Below are 19,487 nucleotides of genomic sequence, written 5' to 3' on the forward strand. Positions count from 1 at the left end.
GTATTGAACTGATTCGCGTTCGAACAAAACCGTCGAAATTTTTTTTATATATATATAGAATATGGCCTATGCAAATTTTATTAAAAAAAAAACATTTTCCCCCTCTCCTTCGATAGCCTGGAGTCTTTGATAGGGTGCATCAAGTATGCATCAAGTGCTATCTTTTCATATATCACATATAGTCGCCAAATCAACTCTATATTAAGGTTACCGCAGTTTCGGTACATTTAATAACGATATTTTTTGCATTTTAAATCGAATCTAACACTTTTGGGCTCATTACATTTTTTTATTTTGGAACCGCAGATTGGAAATAAAAAAAATCATGTATAATTTTCAGATTGTTGACTGTCGTATAACTATAACAATATGTTATTCATTTTGTGACAGTTTTTTTTTTATTTTTTTCTAATATTTGAAGTCAAGTATTACTGCGGGCGTTTATAATTAGAGTTCACGCGCGGTGATACGTCCGCAAGATAATGGTCGCATGACAACCGCAGCACAAATTTTTGGCTGTTGTCAAAGGTTGCCTTGAGTTTTCAGCTGACTTTTTGGAAAATAATCAAAACAAACCAAGTTGACCGCCAAATCAACGCAGAATTTCAGTTCAACTTGCTGATTTTTACACTGCGGTAGTTAGGCGGCAATAATCTCCTGTCACTCACAGCGATGGAGAAACGAGATTTTATCTCGCAATAAGCAATATTATGATTATAAGTAATTCCCAAAACAAAACACATTAAAATTGATCAAAAATGCATCACTCTGTCAATGGCATAGAAGGCCATTTTTACTGACAATTTCAACCGAGCTCACAAGCAAAACAATATCAGCAAGCAGGCAACACTTGGTCCTCAGGCAATATTTTGGAAAACCCTGGTTTAATGCCGTTAAGTGTCCAAGGAGAGCACTTTAGTTATAAAGCAAAGTGTGTCGCAGAAATGGTGAAATGCTAATTTAATAAATTAAAGAAATAAACTTGAATATCAGGGAAGATAAACTAATTTTCCAAGTTCTGTTGATTCCTTGAAGTTACTTCCAATTAATAAAAAAAAGCTCTTATCTGTTATCCTTTGCTCAACCCCACCGCGCAAGGCTGAGCTTGCGGCAAGGCGGTCTTGCCCTCTCAAAGTCCTCAATCAAAACTCTCCTCCAAGAAAAGTCACCCCCTTTTTGCTCTGTTTTCTCTCTTCGTCTCTCCCTCTTATCCGCACGCACACCACACCCGAAACTTTTCCTCTCGCCCCAAAATGAAGGGTGGTGGCGATCACGGATTGCTCTCGCGCCCAAAGCTTTGAGCTTTCGCTGAGCGAGATAAGCTTCCCAAAAACAAGAAGCTGGCTGGGAGGGCGAAAAAGAAGTGAAAGAAGAAGTATATGCTTGCTCTTGAGACCGTCGTCGCCGTGCGTCGTCGAGAGAAGGTAAACACATATAAAAGACTTGGCCGGGGGAAGCAATTTCGTTATTAATCTCGTCGCAGTGTTTTCGTGCAGATCTCGAGCACGTAAAGGCATCAGGGGAAAGGAACAACAAAAACGGTCTTTTCGAAAACTGACAGTGCTCGGTTGGCTAGTGTAAACTCTGTGATAGCGAATAACGAAAAACTAAAATAGTGCAACTTTGAATAAAAATGTTTAAGTTTAGTGCGGTAAGTGAAAAAGTTATAAATCTTGCTACATAAAGGACACTCAGAACACTGAAAGTGCAATAAGATCAAGTGCAAAAGAACACTGCAAAGTGGACACACCTGGGGAAATATTATAATCGTGATTGGGTGGGCAGGACTCAACCGATATTTACGAACTGCAACTGCACAAAAAAAAAACGATTGAACTTTACCTTCCGGCGATAGTGTGTTGTGTGGTTGCGTAACAGAAACTATAGTGAAAGTGATACCAGTCATTGCAGTTGCAGATCTGGCTTCTTATGGATAATGTCCCACTCAGCGCTCTGAACTGCACCTGGCCACACGGATGTATGGATTGTGGGAGTGACTCATTTGAGGATAAAGAGTGCAACTCGATATCGATATTGATATCGATATCCGACAATTTCTAAGCATCAGTGATTTGAATCAATTGGTTCGAATGTGATAAGTAAAAAAAATAATTAAATCACTCGACAACCTAGAAAATCAGAACACTCTGAGTTGTTATTGCTTAATTTTTATTTGTGTATTTGTAAAAACTACTTCAACTTATCTCTATTTTTTCTCGAGGTGAAAAGATCATTTTGAAATGTTTTGTTCTTCTCTCTAGTATTGTTTTTTTCATTTGTTTTTAATATTTTTATAAACGCCTATTTTGTTCAGTTTTTGTATTTCTTTCTTGTAGTTTTATGCCTACTCTACAAACTCCAGCTATTATCTTTTGTCTTTTGCCTATTTTTTTTCATATGTAATGTAAGTTTCTCGATTTTCCAATGTTTTTGCCATTTTTTACATAAACTTAAACCAGTAGTTTTAAATTCTCAAGACAGTGTGTCAAAACCAAAATTACCAAAATTACTGCATTTTTATTTTGACCTACACAGCAAAAAAAATGAATTTTGGAATTTTGAAAATTTGGTTGGTTGAATATTACTCATTTTTTGAGTAATATTAAACAAAAAATGTGTAAAAATGTGAACCTGATGAATATTCATCAGAAACTGATGAAAATTCACCAATTCCTGATGTAATATTACACATTTTTTTCGCCACAAAATCTGTCACCATTTCCTGATGAATATTACCATATTTTTTTTTCTGTGTAAATAATAGGGAATGTTAGTTAAAAACACGACCAAAGTTGACCACAGAAAAAAAAACTTTTTTAAACATTGGCAAAGTCACATGAATCTTAAGTGAACTCATCTCAGCCAGCTTTCTTAAAATTCAAAAGTTCTTCATTCCAATGCTCTCTGAACATTTTAAAATTGATCTAAAAACATTTTTTTTTGACAATTGGACGAATTTTTAGATCGACTTTTTAGCGGCAGGGTTTGATGGTAGAGGGTAAATGTTTTAAAAACGTTTGGGCTTTGAATTTTGATACAACAGATCGGGAAAACATATAGAACTTAAAAAAGAATCGAATATATTAAGTTCATTGCAAAGCAATCCACTTTAACGACCCCCGGGTCTTTTGTGGGCTCTGTTGCAAGTTTCTTCTCATTTCTAGGCGTCCGAAGGTTATGTGTGGTGAGTCACTCAAAACCTCTTCTACGCAAATGGACCGACGTTTTACTTCCCCATCCGATAGAAGGCGTGGTCAGGCAAATCTCGTCTCGAAAAATGCCACCGGGTCCGTCTGGGATTGAACCCAGGCCATACTGGGGTTTGGAGGCTACCACGCTAACCACTAAACCACCGGACCCGGCCGTTCATTAAGTTCATTGATATTTTCCTATTTGCTGAGCACAACGTTTGTTTCAAAATTTTGAAATATTTGAAATAAAATTTGAAAAAAAAAATATTTATAAATAAAAAGAAAGGCTTGAAAATTGTGTGAATTGTGTAATTAAAAAAAAATCGCTGTTTATTTTACTGTTCAACTTTAATATGAAACCACTCGAATTTGATCAATTTAATGTCACTGAGCAAGAATTGATGTTAAAAAAACTAAAAAAGATATTTGGTAATCAAAACTTTCTATAATTGAAAACCCTTCTTCGTTTTGATTTGATACATTTCAAAGAGTCAAAAACTGATATAATGTGCTCAGTAAAACCCAACGTTTGTCGTAACTTCAAAACATTGATAAAAATTTAAAAAAAATTGGCATTCGGAAAAAATGATAACATTTGTTTCAACATTTGCCATCTTGACAATACAGTCTGTACTCGATTATCCGAAATCCTCGCCAATATTTCTTGGGATAATCTAATCACGAAATTATTATTTTGATCAAAATTTGGGTCACTTACTTAAAATATTACAGTCCAACCTCGATTATCTGGAGGCCTCGGAAAAATTTCACTTTTGATAATCGAATCTTCGGATAAAAAAGCAAAGCAATCCACTTTAACGACCCCCGGGTCTTTTGTGGTTACTGTTGCAAGTTTCTGCTCATTTCTAGGCGTCCGAAGGTTATGTGTGGTGAGTCACCCAAAACCTCTTTCACGCAAATGGACCGACGTTTTACTTCCCCATCCGATAGAAGATCAGGAGGATAAGGCGGGAATCGAACCCGCGCTCCATAGCAACTTAGGGATCGGCAGCCGAAGCCGCTAACCACCGCGCCACGAGGGCTTTCGATAAGTGAACCACGAAAAAAAAATTCACTGTCTTTTTTTGATTGAGAAGTTTAAGTATGACCCATGAACTACTCTAAAATGATTTAGAAATTTCAAATCCAAGATGGCGGCCAAAATGGCGATAGTATACCTTGGACATCGAATCATGAACAAAAAAAATATTTTTGTTGTAATTCTTTATTTTCTTATTTTTAACATCAAATTTGAGTTTAGTGACCCTATTTTAATCAAATTTGAATGGTTGAATGAATGTGTAAATCACTCAAGAGTTCGTACTTAAGCTCGGCGATTAAAAATAAGGCAACGAAAAAAAATCGTGATTCAATTATCTGAAGTGATTTTTTTCCAAGGAATTCGGATAAACGAGTTTCTTCTTCTGAGATAACCATTTATGTCAAATTGTAGGAATGAATGGAAATAATAATTGCATAATTAGTAAACAAGACCAAAGAATAACATAATAATTTCAACAGGAGCTGAACTTTGCCTTGTATCAAGTTTCGCTCGGGCGATGACTCTTCAAATCTTAAATAAAAGTATAAAAATCGCAACAATGTCTCACATGAGAGCTCTAGCCCGCCTCTCACCTTTAGTGCGAGACACGAAGCATGTTGTGATAAATGCAACAAACTCTCAAGTTTGTACCAGAAGGAAGTCACTAAACTGATTTACCACACTGAAACAAGAGCTGGAGAGGAAAGATACTCAGGAAGCGGCCTACTGCGTTTTATATCATACACACGCCATTCCGCTAACACGTGAAACATTACTCCAAAAACCTTTGCATGCAAACATACTCGCACGAGTTTCAAGTTGGTGCCGTTGTGGTCACTAGTCACAGTTACATTTTATTTGAAAATAAAGTATCTACGTGATTTGTGAATGTCACTCAAAATTGAGTAGATCTAGTTTTTTTTTTTTTCAAATTTATGAATTGAAAAACTAAATTAACTTTTACTTGAGGTTCTTTAAATATCGATTTAATATAAATTTACTACGAAGCAAAAAAAAAGTGTGCGATGTGACAAGACACATTGAGCTAAACCAGCTTGCTTTGAAAGCTCAATAGCGCATGTGTCACGGTAACCGGCTGAACTCAAAAAGGCTGAAAGCATCGCGCAGCATGCCATGTCAAATCGACTACCCACGTGTGAGAAAAAAAACCGTCTGCTGTCTGTTTCCTCGCCGCTTACTATGATCCATGAGCATTCTCCAAAGCTCACTGAGCCTAATCGCTCAGTCTTCTTTGACGATGATGAACGAGCTCGGCGGGAGGACCTCATTGAAGAGCTTTCAATCGGCGTGTACCCGCATGCGTTTTGCCTGTAGATCACGATGCCCCGTAATGGGAAACATTTAAACCGACGGGCATTTTTGGCCACATTCCAGCCACGAGGACCATCTCCGTGAATGAGAAAAAAATAATATGTTCCGAGTGAAAGGAAGCCAAGCCCCTGGCCGCGATAGCGATCGCCGCGAAGTTATGCAACCGCGCCAAGTTCGGCGGCGACGATGACCGTTGAAATTGAGTTTTGTTTGGATTAAGCGCAAGTGTTATCCCAGGCTGAAATGCTCTTGTAAGGAGTGTGCGGTCGGTTCCCAGCCGAGGGCTACCTTTCGGAGGACTTTGGAGCGGACATTGCGGGTGGAGTTTCTTGAAAAGATTGTATTGGGACAGCGCGAGAGAGAGAGAGGTGTTGTGCAATGTGGAAACAAGTTTTTCTTTGCTGATCACTTGTGTTACTTTGTGAAAGGGGACCTTTCGTTTTAATTTCTGCGATAAATCAACAATTTAACGGTAACAATTATGCCGTAATGAGTCGAGATGACCAATCGATTAGCTTTTTATTGTGATGGTATCGGGATGATGAAACAATGCGATTGTGGCAGGCAAGATTATTTATGTAACCAGCCTCGCAATAAAGTTGTCGTATTGGATTAAGATACCACAGAGAGATGTCGTGGACAACTTTAATCTCTTGTCTGCAGTTGTTTTATTTTAAAACTCCATACTTACAATTAGCTACAATTTTTTGATAACTCTGACTTAACTGGGGTGAATTGGGATTACGAAGGGTAGGATAAACTTCTGCTTCAATCAACTAAAATTATACTTTTTACCTTTCAGGTCTTCGTCATCCTGGCAGCGGGAGCTGCCATCGCCGAGCCCCCAGTTAGCGGCGGCTACTCATACCCTTCCGGTGGACACAGCGGACACGGAGGTGGACACGGTGACAACGGCGGCTACATCTCCGTCAGCCCTGGCCACCAATCTTCCGAGGGTCTCCATGTGGACCCGCAGCTGCTGCACAAGGTGAAGGAAGTCCTGCTGGAGCATGAAAACTCCGGCTCCGGATCGTTCGGAGGTCACTCATCTTCGCATGGAATTTCGGTACCGTCGACCTCGTACGGTGTTCCATCGTCCTCGTACGGACCTCCGTCTCACTCGTACGGACCGCCAGCTCCCTCTCCAGTTTACGGTGTGCCCTCGTTCGGAGGACATTCATCTCGCGTGGTTGGAATCGAGCTCGGCCACGTGCGCCAGGGAACCCAGGTCGCCCAGTACTACAAGGCCCAAAGTGCCCCTTCGTACTCTTCGTCATCTCACTCATATTCCGCTCCGTCCCACTCTTACTCGGCTCCTTCCCTCTCATCGTTCACGCCTTCTCACTCGTACTCTGCTCCTTCTCAGTCTTACTCTGCTCCTTCTATTTCCTCTTTCTCACCTTCTCATTCTTACTCTGCTCCGTCTCATTCGTACTCTGCCCCATCTCACTCCTACTCTGCTCCTTCTCACTCTTACTCCGCACCGTCCATCTCGTCTCACTCCTTCTCGGCTCCTTCACTGTCTCACTCGCACTCCTCGCACGCTTCCTTCTCCGTTCCATCCTCGTCATACGGAGTCCCCTCTTTCTCCAGCCATCGTGCTCCTTCCCCAGTTTACGGAGCCCCTGCTCCATCCATCCACTCGGTCGGTTCCTTCCGGCCCCCAGCACCAGTCTACCACGCTCCGGCCCCGGTCTACTCCGCCCCACGACCAGTGTACGGACCACCCCACCACCACCACTGAAAAAGGCCGTCATCGAATCACACGCGATTCTAAGTCATTCCATACGATTTGTGTAAATAATTTATTCATGCGCCTCTCCGAAATCCTTCATCAAACGCTCATCAACAATTGTTAAAAAATAAAACATAAAAAAACGTTGTTATTAAAAATTACAAAAAATGCCCAACTCTTTCATTTCTCCCCAAATCCCCATCCCCTTCAACTATTATAATACGTCCTAATGTACGGATTCTGTGGCGTTGGACACTTGAACTGCTCAAACAACCCCCTAAATCCCAGCGTCTTGCCCCCCGTCGGTTCCAGCATGTTGTTCCACAGCCCGTTCGCCGACACGGCGTGCCCCTTCTGGCTCAAGTGCACACAGTCGATCGACATGACCGACATGTCGGACTTGCCGTCCCGCCGGTAAAACACACTGGCGTCCTTGAAAAAGGGTTGATACACCACGGTGAAGTCATCGCTGTGGAACTCGGGCATGAAGCTGACGCGTTCCATGATCTTGACAAAGTTGCGTTCCAGTTGGCGGAACAGGTTCCGCCGGTTGGAGTATTTCGGCCCGAACAGGCAGGAACATTCGATCGGGCGGGACAGGTAGCAGGAAAAGGGAAGCTGGGGCGCTTTGTCCATCGAGAACGACAGGTTGATGAGGGGTGAGGGGACGAGGTTGACGATTGTTCTGGAATTAGATGAGCTTTGAATACTTGCTTGGCTAACGATATGGTTCAGAACTCACCGTGGCATGTTGTGCCTCAGGTACTTTAAGGTTTTGATCAGAGACTTCTCCTGGGCTTGGTTGATCCACGCGGTAGCGTTTGTTTGGTAACAAACGTCCGAGCAGAAATCGTTACCGCCAATCATGAAAGTTAGCAGCTTCCAGTGTTTGTTCCATTGTACTCTGCGAATGTTACAGAAAAATAGTTAAATCAGGATTTCTTCCAAAATTTATTAAATTGATGTACACATCTAGGCGCACTCTATTTTGATTTAAATTTCATGTAATACACTTTTGGTAAAGATTCCTTCATCGCTGAAACTAAGGTCTTGCATCAGCAGGTCAAGGATCACGTTGATCCAGTCGTCCAGATCGCAATCGCAAAATTAAGTGTAAATTGTGCCGTTCTGGAGCTTTAGTGTCTTCACAAAAGTTGTTGCTAATGGAAAGGGGCATTTTTTTTGTTTTATTAGGAATTAGGGAGGCTCACAATTAGGGTGTTTTCAAAATCAAAATTTCCAGGAATATTTTTGTCTTTTAGAAAGTTGTTGAGCTTGCCAATCAAAGTAACTTTGTCGAAGACTCCAAAATTTTTTCAAGCTATCTACGCCTTTTACGACCAAATTAAGAGCAACTTAGAGTTAAGTTTTAGAGAAAAGTTATATTCTGGGCACTTTTAAAGCTCTAAAACCAAACATTTTCGCTTTTTAAAAAGTTACAGCAATTTTAAGGTTTAAAAGATGCAATACTAGACGAACAATAAGTAATAGGTAAGTGTCAATAAAATGTATAGCAAATCGTATCAATAGATAAAATCAAATTCCGCAAATTTACCCAGTCGTCGTCACAGTTGTTTACGATCGAGTAAATTTATCCTTTTCATTTTATAAAGTATGTACCTACAAATTTATCAAAGATACTAAATCAATCAGAACAAAATTGCTTTCAAGGTAACAATTACTATTTTTTGTATTGGTATCCTGCAGAACTGCCAAAATTTTATATAGATTTGTATGGAATAATGATGCAAAAAGGCTTTGTCTCTTGTGCTACGAGAAAGTACTTTGAGTAATTTGAGCTAATTAAAATATTACAAAAAAAAAATAATTCAAAGAAATTGGCATTTGTAGCACAATGCCACCGTTGCCAGAAGTTCGGCCATGGCTCGCGGAACTGCAACTTCCCGCCCCGCTGCGTGAAGTGCGGTGAAACACACCTCTCGGAGAAGTGTGCACTGCCGTACAAGGCGGGCTTGGGGGACAAGGCAGAGCTAGAGGCAGAGCAAACCAAGGCGCGCATAAATTGGATTTTAGAATCAATTTTCAAAAATTAACCTCGCGGTCCCTCTTGACAGATAAGTTCCTACTTGACAGCTCGTTCCAAGGGGACCATAGTTGATCCATCGAAAAAATGTTGTCTTGTCATAATTTTTTATTTTGCATTTAAATAAAAAAAAGTGATCAGAAATGGTTTTTGATCGTGTTTTTTACCGTTGTACATAAAAATTGACATAGGGCTTTAGTACCCAATTACCGCGGATGCGTCGCGCGAGGCCTACCTCGAGGAGCAGGAAAAGAGGAAGAAGAAAGCAGCAACATCCCACCCTTCTCAGCGGAATACGAGCGCAGCCGTTCCTGCAGCTGGACAGCGTATGGTTCCAGCGGATAATTCAGCGTTCCCTCTTGGTTGGGATCGTTCGTTCGCCAGCATGATTGCTGCCGGTAGCGGCAATGCGGCCCAGCAAGAAGTCACCGGGGAAGATCTCTTCACCCTGCCGGAGTTCTTTGCTGTCGCGGGGGAGATGTTGACGCGGTTTCGGAGCTGCCGGAATAAGGCGGAACAATTCCTGGCCCTTGGGGAGCTGATGATCAAGTACATCTATAATTGATTGAAATTTTCTGTGATCTAGTGTTAAGCTTTCTCTTTATCTATCCTTTTCTCATTGCACTTTCTGTAAGTTTTTTGAAAACTTTTTCTTACTCTTGTCTATTCAATAGTTATAAGTCATAATGCCTTCGATTGAACTACGGTGTAACACACAGCTGTAAGGAACTCCAAAACTCTGTTATGTACCTAAATGAACTCATTGTAACTTGATTATTCACAAATAAACCCGAATTGAATTGAATTGAAAAGAAATTGGCATTTCTGCTAAGAAACGCAATTCTTGGAGGCTTGTTCATCGAAAATTGGAGAGTATTTGCATTTCTATTTCCTTCATTCTAGTAGGGGAGAGTGGGGAGACTTGATCCCCTTTTTTTGTATCGCACATAACTCTGTTAATTTCTCACAAAACTATAAACTTTTTGCATGAATTGAAAGCTTAAACATTCATCTATGTTTGGCTAATAAGGGTATTTCATCAGATGAACTATTCGAATCATGCCAAGCGTTTTAAAAAAATATTTTAAACCGGCATTTTAAAAATGCTAGGGGTAACTTGATCCCCCTTTCAACATTTTGCAGAAATCTTAAGCAAAATGTTTCTTATTCATCCAAACTTTTAATTTTCTATAAGTTACAGCAATTTCACATAAAACCTGTACGTTTGTGTTCAAAATATAAAAGTTTAGTATGTAAAATATTTAAAAACTTAAAATATTATTTTTTAGACCAAAATTAAGCATGTTTACAGAAGCTGGAAATTTTTGTTTACAAAACTTTTGAAAAAAAGTTCAAACTGCAGTAATTTATGTACAACTATACTAAAGGAAACTATGTACGAAAACCCAGCCCAATTAATTAATCTTGAGGCTGATTCCAGTGATTGTAAAAATGCAGGAATCAAGTCTCCCTAAATGCACTTTTTTAAACAATTGATTGTAAAAATAGTATGACGATAAATTTAACATCAAATGCGTAAGGGTTTTGGAGTTGATAAGTTTATCAAACAATTCATGTATAAAACATATTTTTTTGAATAATTTTTGAGTGTTTTCTATAGATATCAAAACAAAGAAAAAAAGATCTCTTGGACGTTTTTTGCAGCTCGTTTTAGAAAAATGTGTGTAACTCAATCTAAACATTTTATAATTTTTTGTTTTGTTTTCTACAAGGAGTTTTAGTTAATTTCGCACAACTTTCTAGAACAAAGCTAATAGTTTTACCCACATGCTGACGAGATACAGGCTTGGGATCAAGTGTCCCCGGGGATCAAGTCTCCCCACTCTCCCCTAATAATTTATATAATTCTTTTAAAACAACAAAACGAAGTTTAATTGATTTTTAGTTTGCTCATGAAAAGTCACAAGCATTAAAAAAATATACAGGGATTCCACGTCAAACATGCTCCGATTTGGCACAAATTTGGCATGATAGTTACTTGGCCAAAATAATAAGGCACGTTTTTTTTTTTTTTTTGTTTAGCGATAAGGGTGCTAATATACGAAATAGGGTGGCTCAAAAATGCATTTTTTCGTCGATATTCGCAAAAAGCACATTTTCTCTTTAAAATGTTATCTTCGGAACGGCTGAACCAATTTTAGAGCGCCACGTTTCAAAAGAAAGGTTATTAGTTTGGCTTTTAAGGAAAAATACGTTGAGGTTCGAAAAAAAACTAGCAGGATATTTGAAAATGTCATTTGCTAATTTGTAGGTCTAGGGGCCAGAAAGCTCTTAACTGAAAATATTTTTCCCTGATTCCTTGTACTATTTTACATAACATATCCAAAAATTGAGTATATCTATTAACACGATTCGGAGATTAGATTTTTGGAACATAAAAACTGGGTTTTTCGACGCGGTAAAATGACGAAAACAGTTAAAAATCAATCTGTTTGACGTGGATTTTTTTCAACGACTAATTCGAAATTTTCAACTTGGTTTCTAAAATGTTCTGAGAGCAGAGAACAGCAAATAATGTGACATTATGAAAAGTAATTGTGGTCAGCTTTCCCCAGTTTTGTAAACTTTATTTTTTTGTAGATCAATTATTGGCTTTAGTGGTTATAAAAGAAGAACCAATGAAATGTTAGTAAAGGATTCTCCACCCCTCTGCGAATGAATCAACCGTTACCTTTTCTTTACCCCCTAAAGTATGCAACACTCTACGCACCAAACCACACACTGTACCCACCTGGGATCGAGCTTCATCCGGGCCACCAACTTGGCCGCGTTGTACGGCATATCGGTCGTGGTGGCAATATTCTCCGCCACATTGAACTGCGCCGAGTGGTGCACATTGTACGAGTCGAACAAAGAGTATCTGCAGGTTAATATTAAGGTGTTGATAACGAGATAGCGTAATTTATTGGGGACTGTCCAAACTCACCCAAACAGTTTCGGATTGAACTCCTTCAGGATGTTGGGCAGCGTAAGGTGCGTCCTCCACGTGCCCTGTCCGCCGATGCACCAGGCCAGCCCTCGGTTTTCGATTAGCAGCTCCCACAGGGCTACGGAGTTTGCGGCCGTTGCGCTGGTCAGCGAATCCCCCACGGCCGAGATAATATCGATGTCCCCGGGCCGGAGTTGGTGCACGCTGGTTGGAACGCGCTCGCTTCGATAGCCCTCGGTTTCGCACGGAAATGGTACATTTGGCATTACGTGAGGCTGCAGAAAGGCCCCCCGAATGCGGTCCCCGGTTGGTCCCAACAGCCGGTTGTACACCTCCCGGAAGCCCCGGTAGAACATCCGGATCGGCATCGACGCGTCCAGCTGGCTCGTTACAATGTGATTTTCGTACTCGTGCGTGAGGGTTAAATTTTTCAAAATATTTCCTCTCTGTCGGTTGATTCGGTTCTGGGCCAGCCCAGTTTGCAGCAGCGTGACCTCCAGGGCCAGCAGGGACAAAAGAAGCCGCCTCGTGCTAAAATGTGCCATTTTGAATATCTGAAAACGGGAAAGCGTGTCATTTTGTATCTGAAATTTCAAGCAACTGTCAAAAATTTTATGACAAATGAATTGCCAAATTTAAATCGAGAAATTCAAAAAAGAAATTCAAAAAACGGCGCTTTTGCACAATTGCACAAATTGAAATGTTCCAAAGTTTTTTTTTTATTTCACTCTTCAACCCAGATACGTTTTCAATATCCAGCCCCCAGCAGCAAGGTTTAACCCAGCGACCGCGGACGAATGCTAAATTCAATCTTTTCAGGCCGCGGTGGCGGCGTGCCACGTGCGCACGTGAGCCGGCGTCGTCGGACGGTTTATGGCGCTCAGGTGCGCGAATTATTTAGTGCAAATTTGGGAGAATGCTCCGGACGTGACTGGGAAGCCAACTGCGGGCCAGGCATTATCCGGCCGTACCGGTGTAGGGGGCATGTGAACTCACGAAGGGATAAAGTGGTTCGAGGTGCATTATTTTTCTTGGAGCGTTTGGTTTTGAAACGATGCACACGGAATTGAATGCAGTTTCGGTGCATTTGGTAGAAAGGCTGTTGAAAGCTTTTTTTAATCCCTTGAGATTTGAAAAAAATGCTTCAAAGTTCCACCTGTGATTTGCTAACAAGCCTAAAATTTAAGAATATTTGAGTGATTGTAAAAAAATATTCAGAACATTTGAACAACCCGTATAGACAGATACCAAAACTGCATGGAGACTTATATGAACAAATAGAAAAAGTCTAATAAAATCCATTTTTTGCTTTCGTTAAGAATCAAGCTGTATTTATCCAACTCGGTGAACCTCGTTGGATAAATGTATGACTCGTGCTGAAAAAATCCTCTTTTTGCAACTTGTTGCATAAACTACTATTTGCAATTCCGTCGTGGAACTACTCATTTTTCCTGTCATTCTCGAGCGACGGAACGACCTACTTTTCTTAACCAAAAATAACAGAATAGAAAATTAATACCTTTTAATACCTGTGCTGAAACGTTCATGGGTGAAAATTTGCATTGAAATGGGTGCTGAAAAGCTGAACTTTTCAGAACAAGCATTGAAAAGTAACTTTTTTTTGAATATTTTTTTAAGTTTTGATTAATGAATTTACTTAACACATGGATGTTTGGCATAGAATTCCATTCAAAAAGCGTTTTTTTAAACTAAAATTCTCGTTAGTGATCCAGTCCTCAAAAATTATGAAATATTAGACTAGACGATAGTAAGGCCGTTACAAATATTGTTAGTGAAAAAATATATGAAAAATTTGAAATAATACGCCAAGGTTTCAATACTTGGACGAAAAAGTGTTTTAAAATGTATTTTACATTAGTACAGTAGTTTTGCAATCGTTAGTTTTCAAAATGTTTATTAATTGACAGGATTTTTTCTCGCGGTAAAAAACCTTGTTGCGGATTGTACATTGGTATTTCTAACAAATTCAGTATATTTTTTAAGACGTCCAAACATGCTAAATATGATTATAAACGCAGGAAAGTTCACTTCAAATCGTTTCAGTTCAATAAACTTCTGTTATTATTTCAATTTAAAATTTTTGGAAAATATATTTTTTCGAGCGGCTACATAAAATTTGAAATATAGTTTAAATGGCCTTATTATTTTTAATAAATTAAACATCATTACAATTGGAAAATAATTAGCAGATATTGGTCTTTCAAAAAAAAGCACAATTTTCTCATTTTTCAACAATGATATTTTAAAAAATCTGCACAAAAAAAACTAAAAGGAAACACAACAGTGAGGGGTAATTTTCTGCAAACTCACACGAAACTGTAAAAAGTTGCACCGACTCCTCTTCGATTTGCGTGATAAATTGTTATAAGGAGTCTCCAATCTCCATGCAATGACATAATTTTTTGAACAGATGAGTAACAAAAAATATTAAAGATTTTAAAACTTTAAATTTTTTTTCAGGACTCTGAGTACATTATCAAATTGGGCAATTTTGCAATATGGCAGCAATTTTGAGTCAAAGTTCCTTTGAAAATAAATTTCCAAATCATCAACAGCCGGCAAATTCTTGAAATACATGTATTAAAAAAAATATAAAAATTTTAAATAACAAGCCACAACATTTGAATGCAAAAAGTGTTTTAAAATTCATTTTATACTAGTTCAATTGATTTGCAATCATTAGTTTTCGAAAAATGTAAGATTTGAATGCATTTTAAATTGATTTCAGCTGATCGCACTTGAATTTCCGTTAAAATTCTGTTTATTTTTAAACTGAAATTTTTTTTAATAAAATTTGTACCAGCCTTAAATGCCCATAATGCTTCAAGCACCATGCGTCTCCAGCAAATGTACTGGGAACTCATGGAAAACACTTCCACTTTTGCCCCTTATTCTGTCTTCAAAATCTCTTCAAAACATTGCTTCACTCTTTTGACTTCGGTTATGCACTGATATTTTAAATCATTAACTTGTCATCAGCGTCGGTATTCCGGCAGAACATTTTATCACATAAGTTTCATTATACAGTCTACAAACTATCCTGACTAAGCACACTTTATCGATCCGATAGCGTGACTCCATCACTAACTTCACACAAATCTGCCTATGACAAACAGCAACACTAATTTAATTAATGCCCAGGAAACGCCGATAATCACTCGGAAATTAAATAATTGATAGGATTGCGATTAATCAGTCGCGATTTGCTCTCTGCAGTCAATCCTGCCATCCGGCACTCCGGATGTTCTAGAACACACACACGCACGCCACGACACGACATCAATATCCCTCGCGGGGACACTTTACAAAATTGCACTCTACCGGCTCGTGATTGTTTGCTTTCAATTTCAACAACCCTCACCTCCTAACTAGACACCACGTGTGAGTGTCACTCCTGGAACATCAATACGGAGGCCAGAACTTTTGGACGACCGATATTGCACTTTGTAGAACCAACCCCCCGCTTTGCAGAACACGCACGCACGCGACCGGCCGTAATCGAGTGTAAATAATAACTGGCCGTAATGCGACCACGCTGCAATTAAATATTAAAATTCAATTCACCGATTCGCGCGCGCTCCAAACCCGCGAACCAACCGTTGCGACTCACGTGCTGGCCAATGAGGCGACAACGCAGAGTCGATGGTGTGCCATCTTGGCGTATGGGGATTTGTAGAGATTTTTATGCTATAAACTTAACAAAACCCAAACCTATAAGAATTATGCCGCAAAAATTGTCACACGTCATACCAACACTTGCAACTTCGAAATTCAACTTGCGTCAAGAGAGTACGTAGTACAAACTGCATAAATCTATTGGTTGGTACCTACGACTAGCAACTCCGCTACACACCTGTCGTTCTGGGGCAAACAGAGAAGCTCCGTTTAGCACGGATCCGAACCGTTAGAACAGGCAAACCATCAAGTTTGCTTTACTTTTCAACCCGTTTTCTCCTGCTCCAACTCAATCTCAAAGCTCTGATCTATGAACAAAGAAATCGATAGTTATTACTCCACCAAACAAGACAGCACTAAGGTTAGACGGCGATATCTAACTAGATAAACCGCAGAAATGCCCTACTGCAACTGCACTTGTTGTGACCCCTGCCTCGATCGAGAGAGCTCGCTGCATAAATATTCATTTCCCACAATTAAAAGTGATTAGAGAGCTGCCTCTGCGTGGAGAGCTCTGCAACGATTGTGAGATTCAACTCATTTGTGTGAACACTATGTTGTTTCCAGATCGATCTATTTGAGATTAGGTGTTATCGGTTTGATCTGTTATGTAACACTATCTAGAATTGTATCGTGATTCTAACTTTATAATATGACTATGGGTTCATGGGGTTTCCCCTCAGATATAGGAAAAAAAACTTAATACTAACACCTCATAAAAGTGCAACATTTGATATAATGTACTGGTGTAGCTTCAAACAACTTTTAGGAATTATCAAATGATTGTTCTTTTTAATCATTCATTCTCAACACTGCAAACTCCTGTTGTGAGTATTGTGGGTCTAGATTTTCAATTATGACGAGAAAAGCGAAAATGTGTTATTTTGCGTTGCTCAACCTAGATCCTTTCCAACCGACCGACGACGTCCACAGGATGGCGAAGATCGAGCTGACCGACGATTGGCTTCTGCGAGTGATACCGAAGTTCAGGATGGGGTGTGCCACCTCAGTCAACCCTCTGCTGCAACGGATGTCCCCTTAAGCTTTAATACTAGAATAAGAAACGTCTCCCTTCCTCTGACTATCCCCCATCTATTAGCTATTTCGAAGGTTATTTTGTAACGTTTTACCTTCAGTAGATTTACTCTATTCCTTAAGCACCCGCAAACGCTGTTCCTCTGGTTTCATGCCTAGTTTCAGACCAGATTTCCTCGACGACATTCTTGACCACATCACAGCAAAAACTAATCTCTACGCAAAGCAGAAGAACAGTACAAGCTCCATTTCCCACAAACGAAGTATAATCACGCAAATTCTAGGACGTTCTCGTTTACATGTCCGTGTATCACTATCCTAACATGCGATCAATTTTATAAGAGTACGCATTTCCGCTAGGACGAAACAAGTTTGCCAAAAATTGGGTTAGTTGTCAAACTAATTTAAAAGAATCATCCTCAACTATTTCAAAACTTGACTTGGTGTGGCCAGTACCTGACGGGAGTTGATGGAACAATGCATAGTACGCGATGTACTTCTTGTACATATTTAGAATTCGACTAACTTGGCTCAAACATGGTCTAGATACGCAAATTTGTCAGTAGAATAAAAAAAAATGTGACTATCATGGATTTATAACATTTTCATTATTTTTAATCACCCAAGTCTGTTTTGTAGCAATCCTTGACGTCCGTTATAGAAATAAGAATGTTTAAATGTTACCCAGCTTTCAAATTCCGCTTCGTGACCAAAATTGTTACTCAGTTTTTTAATAGCGGAACACTGAATGTGGTTACATGGATGCATGTACATTAGGGTGCCCAGAAAAAAATGACCCCCTGCTCCACAAACGGAAAACAGTTTTCCAAAAATCTGTATCCTTTGAAGGAATTTTTTGATCGATTTGGTGTCTTCGGCAAAGTTGTAAGTATAGATAAGGACTGCACTGAAAAAAATGATACGCTGTAAAAAAAAATTGGTGATTTTTAATTTAACTTTTTGTCACTAAAACTTGATTTGCAAAAACACTGTTTTTTGTGTTTTTTTTCTATATGTTTTAGAGGACATAAAATGCCAACTTTTCAGAAATTTCCAGGTTGTGCAAAAAATCTTTGACCGAGTTATGAACTTTTGAATCCATTTTGATTTTTTAAAAAAATCGAAATATTGGTCACAAAAATTTTTCAACTTCATTTTTCGATGTAAGCCAAATTGCAATCAAAAAGTATTCTAGTGAAATTTTGATTTGCAGTAGCAGTTTTTCACTTTTTTTCAATTAGTGCACGTGTTTGCCCACCTTTGAAAAAAACATTTTTGAAAAGCTGAGAAAATTATCTATATTTTGTTTTTTTGAACTTTGTTGATACGACCCTTAGTTGCAGAGATATTGCCATGCAATGATTTGAAAACAGGAAAATTGATGTTATGTAAGTCTCACCCATCGGCTCCCCTTCCACTAACATTTACACACAAGATCCTCTGTAATTATTAAGTCAAATGTAATTACAAAAGCCGACTCGGTCCTAACCAGGTCCCAGTACCGAAAAGGACCTAATAAAAATAATTTTATGAAGAAAAAAAAAAATAAGTCTCACCCAAAAAACCCACCATTTTCTAACGACGATATCTCAGCAACTAATGATCCGATTTACAATGTTAAAGATGAAACATTCATGAAATTTTCCGATCTTTTCGAAAACAATATTTTCAAAAATTTTAAATCAAGACTAACATTTGAAAAGGGCGTAATATTGAATGTTTTGCTTATTATGTTGACTTGCGCCCTTTTAAGCCCTCTACAGCGTGTTTTTGGAATTAACTTGTCGGAAGGAGATTCTAATCCCTGATGGAAACTGTAAGTGACTTGCTGTACGCTTCCAACCACTCCCTTTTGGCCCTTCATACGGCAGTACACTCAACCCCCGGTGGTTGGTCACTTTTTCGTTTGACACTTTTTTAGTTTGTACCCCGTTGGTTGGTCAAAGTCAAACTAAAAAGTGACGAACTGTCACTTTTTACACGGCGCTCACGCACACTATCGAAACAAACGTTTAGTAGTGTGTGTGAACTCCGTGTAAGAAGGGTGTCAAACTAAAAAGTGACCCCGTTTGTTTGACAACAGTTGGTGTCAATCCAACGGGGTTTGAGTGTAATGTGAAAACTAACTCGTTTTAATCTGAGCCACTGTTCTACGGGCTACCGCGCTACCGCTACGAAGGTTTAACCTGGTGGCGCTAGAGGTAAAATCGTAACATCCTAACAAACATCTCACTCTATACAAGCTATTTACGGATCCGTCATACAACGCATTTTTTGGTTAAATAGTCGAAAGACCTTCCAAAAAATTTCAAGAGATGAACAGATTTTTGAGGACAAGGAAGACAACAACCAATGGGCAATTCGTCAATCAAATGAGATTATCTGATTCTCAGCCAAGCAAAACTTCGTAGGGTTATAACCATGAAACCCGCTGCGTGTCAATGTACGGAACATCAACTTGA

General features: G+C 39.2%; 2 protein-coding genes across 5 annotated transcripts; one reads left to right on the forward strand and one right to left on the reverse strand.

Annotated features, from left to right (window-relative positions):
* The first annotated feature begins 1,470 nt into the window (after positions 1 to 1,470).
* Positions 1,471 to 7,436, forward strand: LOC119767853 (DNA-directed RNA polymerase II subunit RPB1-like). Its single transcript, XM_038257534.1, has 2 exons — positions 1,471 to 1,651; positions 6,368 to 7,436. Exons 1-2 carry the CDS (start codon positions 1,634 to 1,636, stop codon positions 7,307 to 7,309), a joined length of 960 nt encoding a protein of 319 aa, XP_038113462.1. The 5' UTR covers positions 1,471 to 1,633; the 3' UTR covers positions 7,310 to 7,436.
* Positions 7,352 to 16,287, reverse strand: LOC6045435 (phospholipase B1, membrane-associated). 4 transcript variants are annotated; one of them, XM_038257533.1, is made up of 5 exons: positions 16,169 to 16,287; positions 12,292 to 12,848; positions 12,097 to 12,225; positions 8,043 to 8,204; positions 7,352 to 7,985 (listed from the first exon to the last, which is right to left on the reverse strand). In XM_038257533.1, the coding sequence occupies exons 2-5, from the start codon at positions 12,837 to 12,839 to the stop codon at positions 7,508 to 7,510; spliced, it is 1,317 nt and encodes a 438-aa protein (XP_038113461.1). In that variant the 5' UTR covers positions 12,840 to 12,848; positions 16,169 to 16,287; the 3' UTR covers positions 7,352 to 7,507. The 4 variants fall into 4 exon arrangements, with proteins under 4 accessions (XP_038113461.1, XP_038113459.1, XP_038113458.1 ...); XM_038257531.1 differs by having other exon boundaries at positions 16,147 to 16,287; XM_038257530.1 differs by lacking the exon at positions 16,169 to 16,287 and adding an exon at positions 15,677 to 15,817.
* Between the last annotated feature and the right edge of the window lie 3,200 nt (positions 16,288 to 19,487).

Source organism: Culex quinquefasciatus, chromosome 2 (assembly GCF_015732765.1).
Source record: "Culex quinquefasciatus strain JHB chromosome 2, VPISU_Cqui_1.0_pri_paternal, whole genome shotgun sequence".
Taxonomy (NCBI): Eukaryota; Metazoa; Arthropoda; class Insecta; order Diptera; family Culicidae; genus Culex; species Culex quinquefasciatus.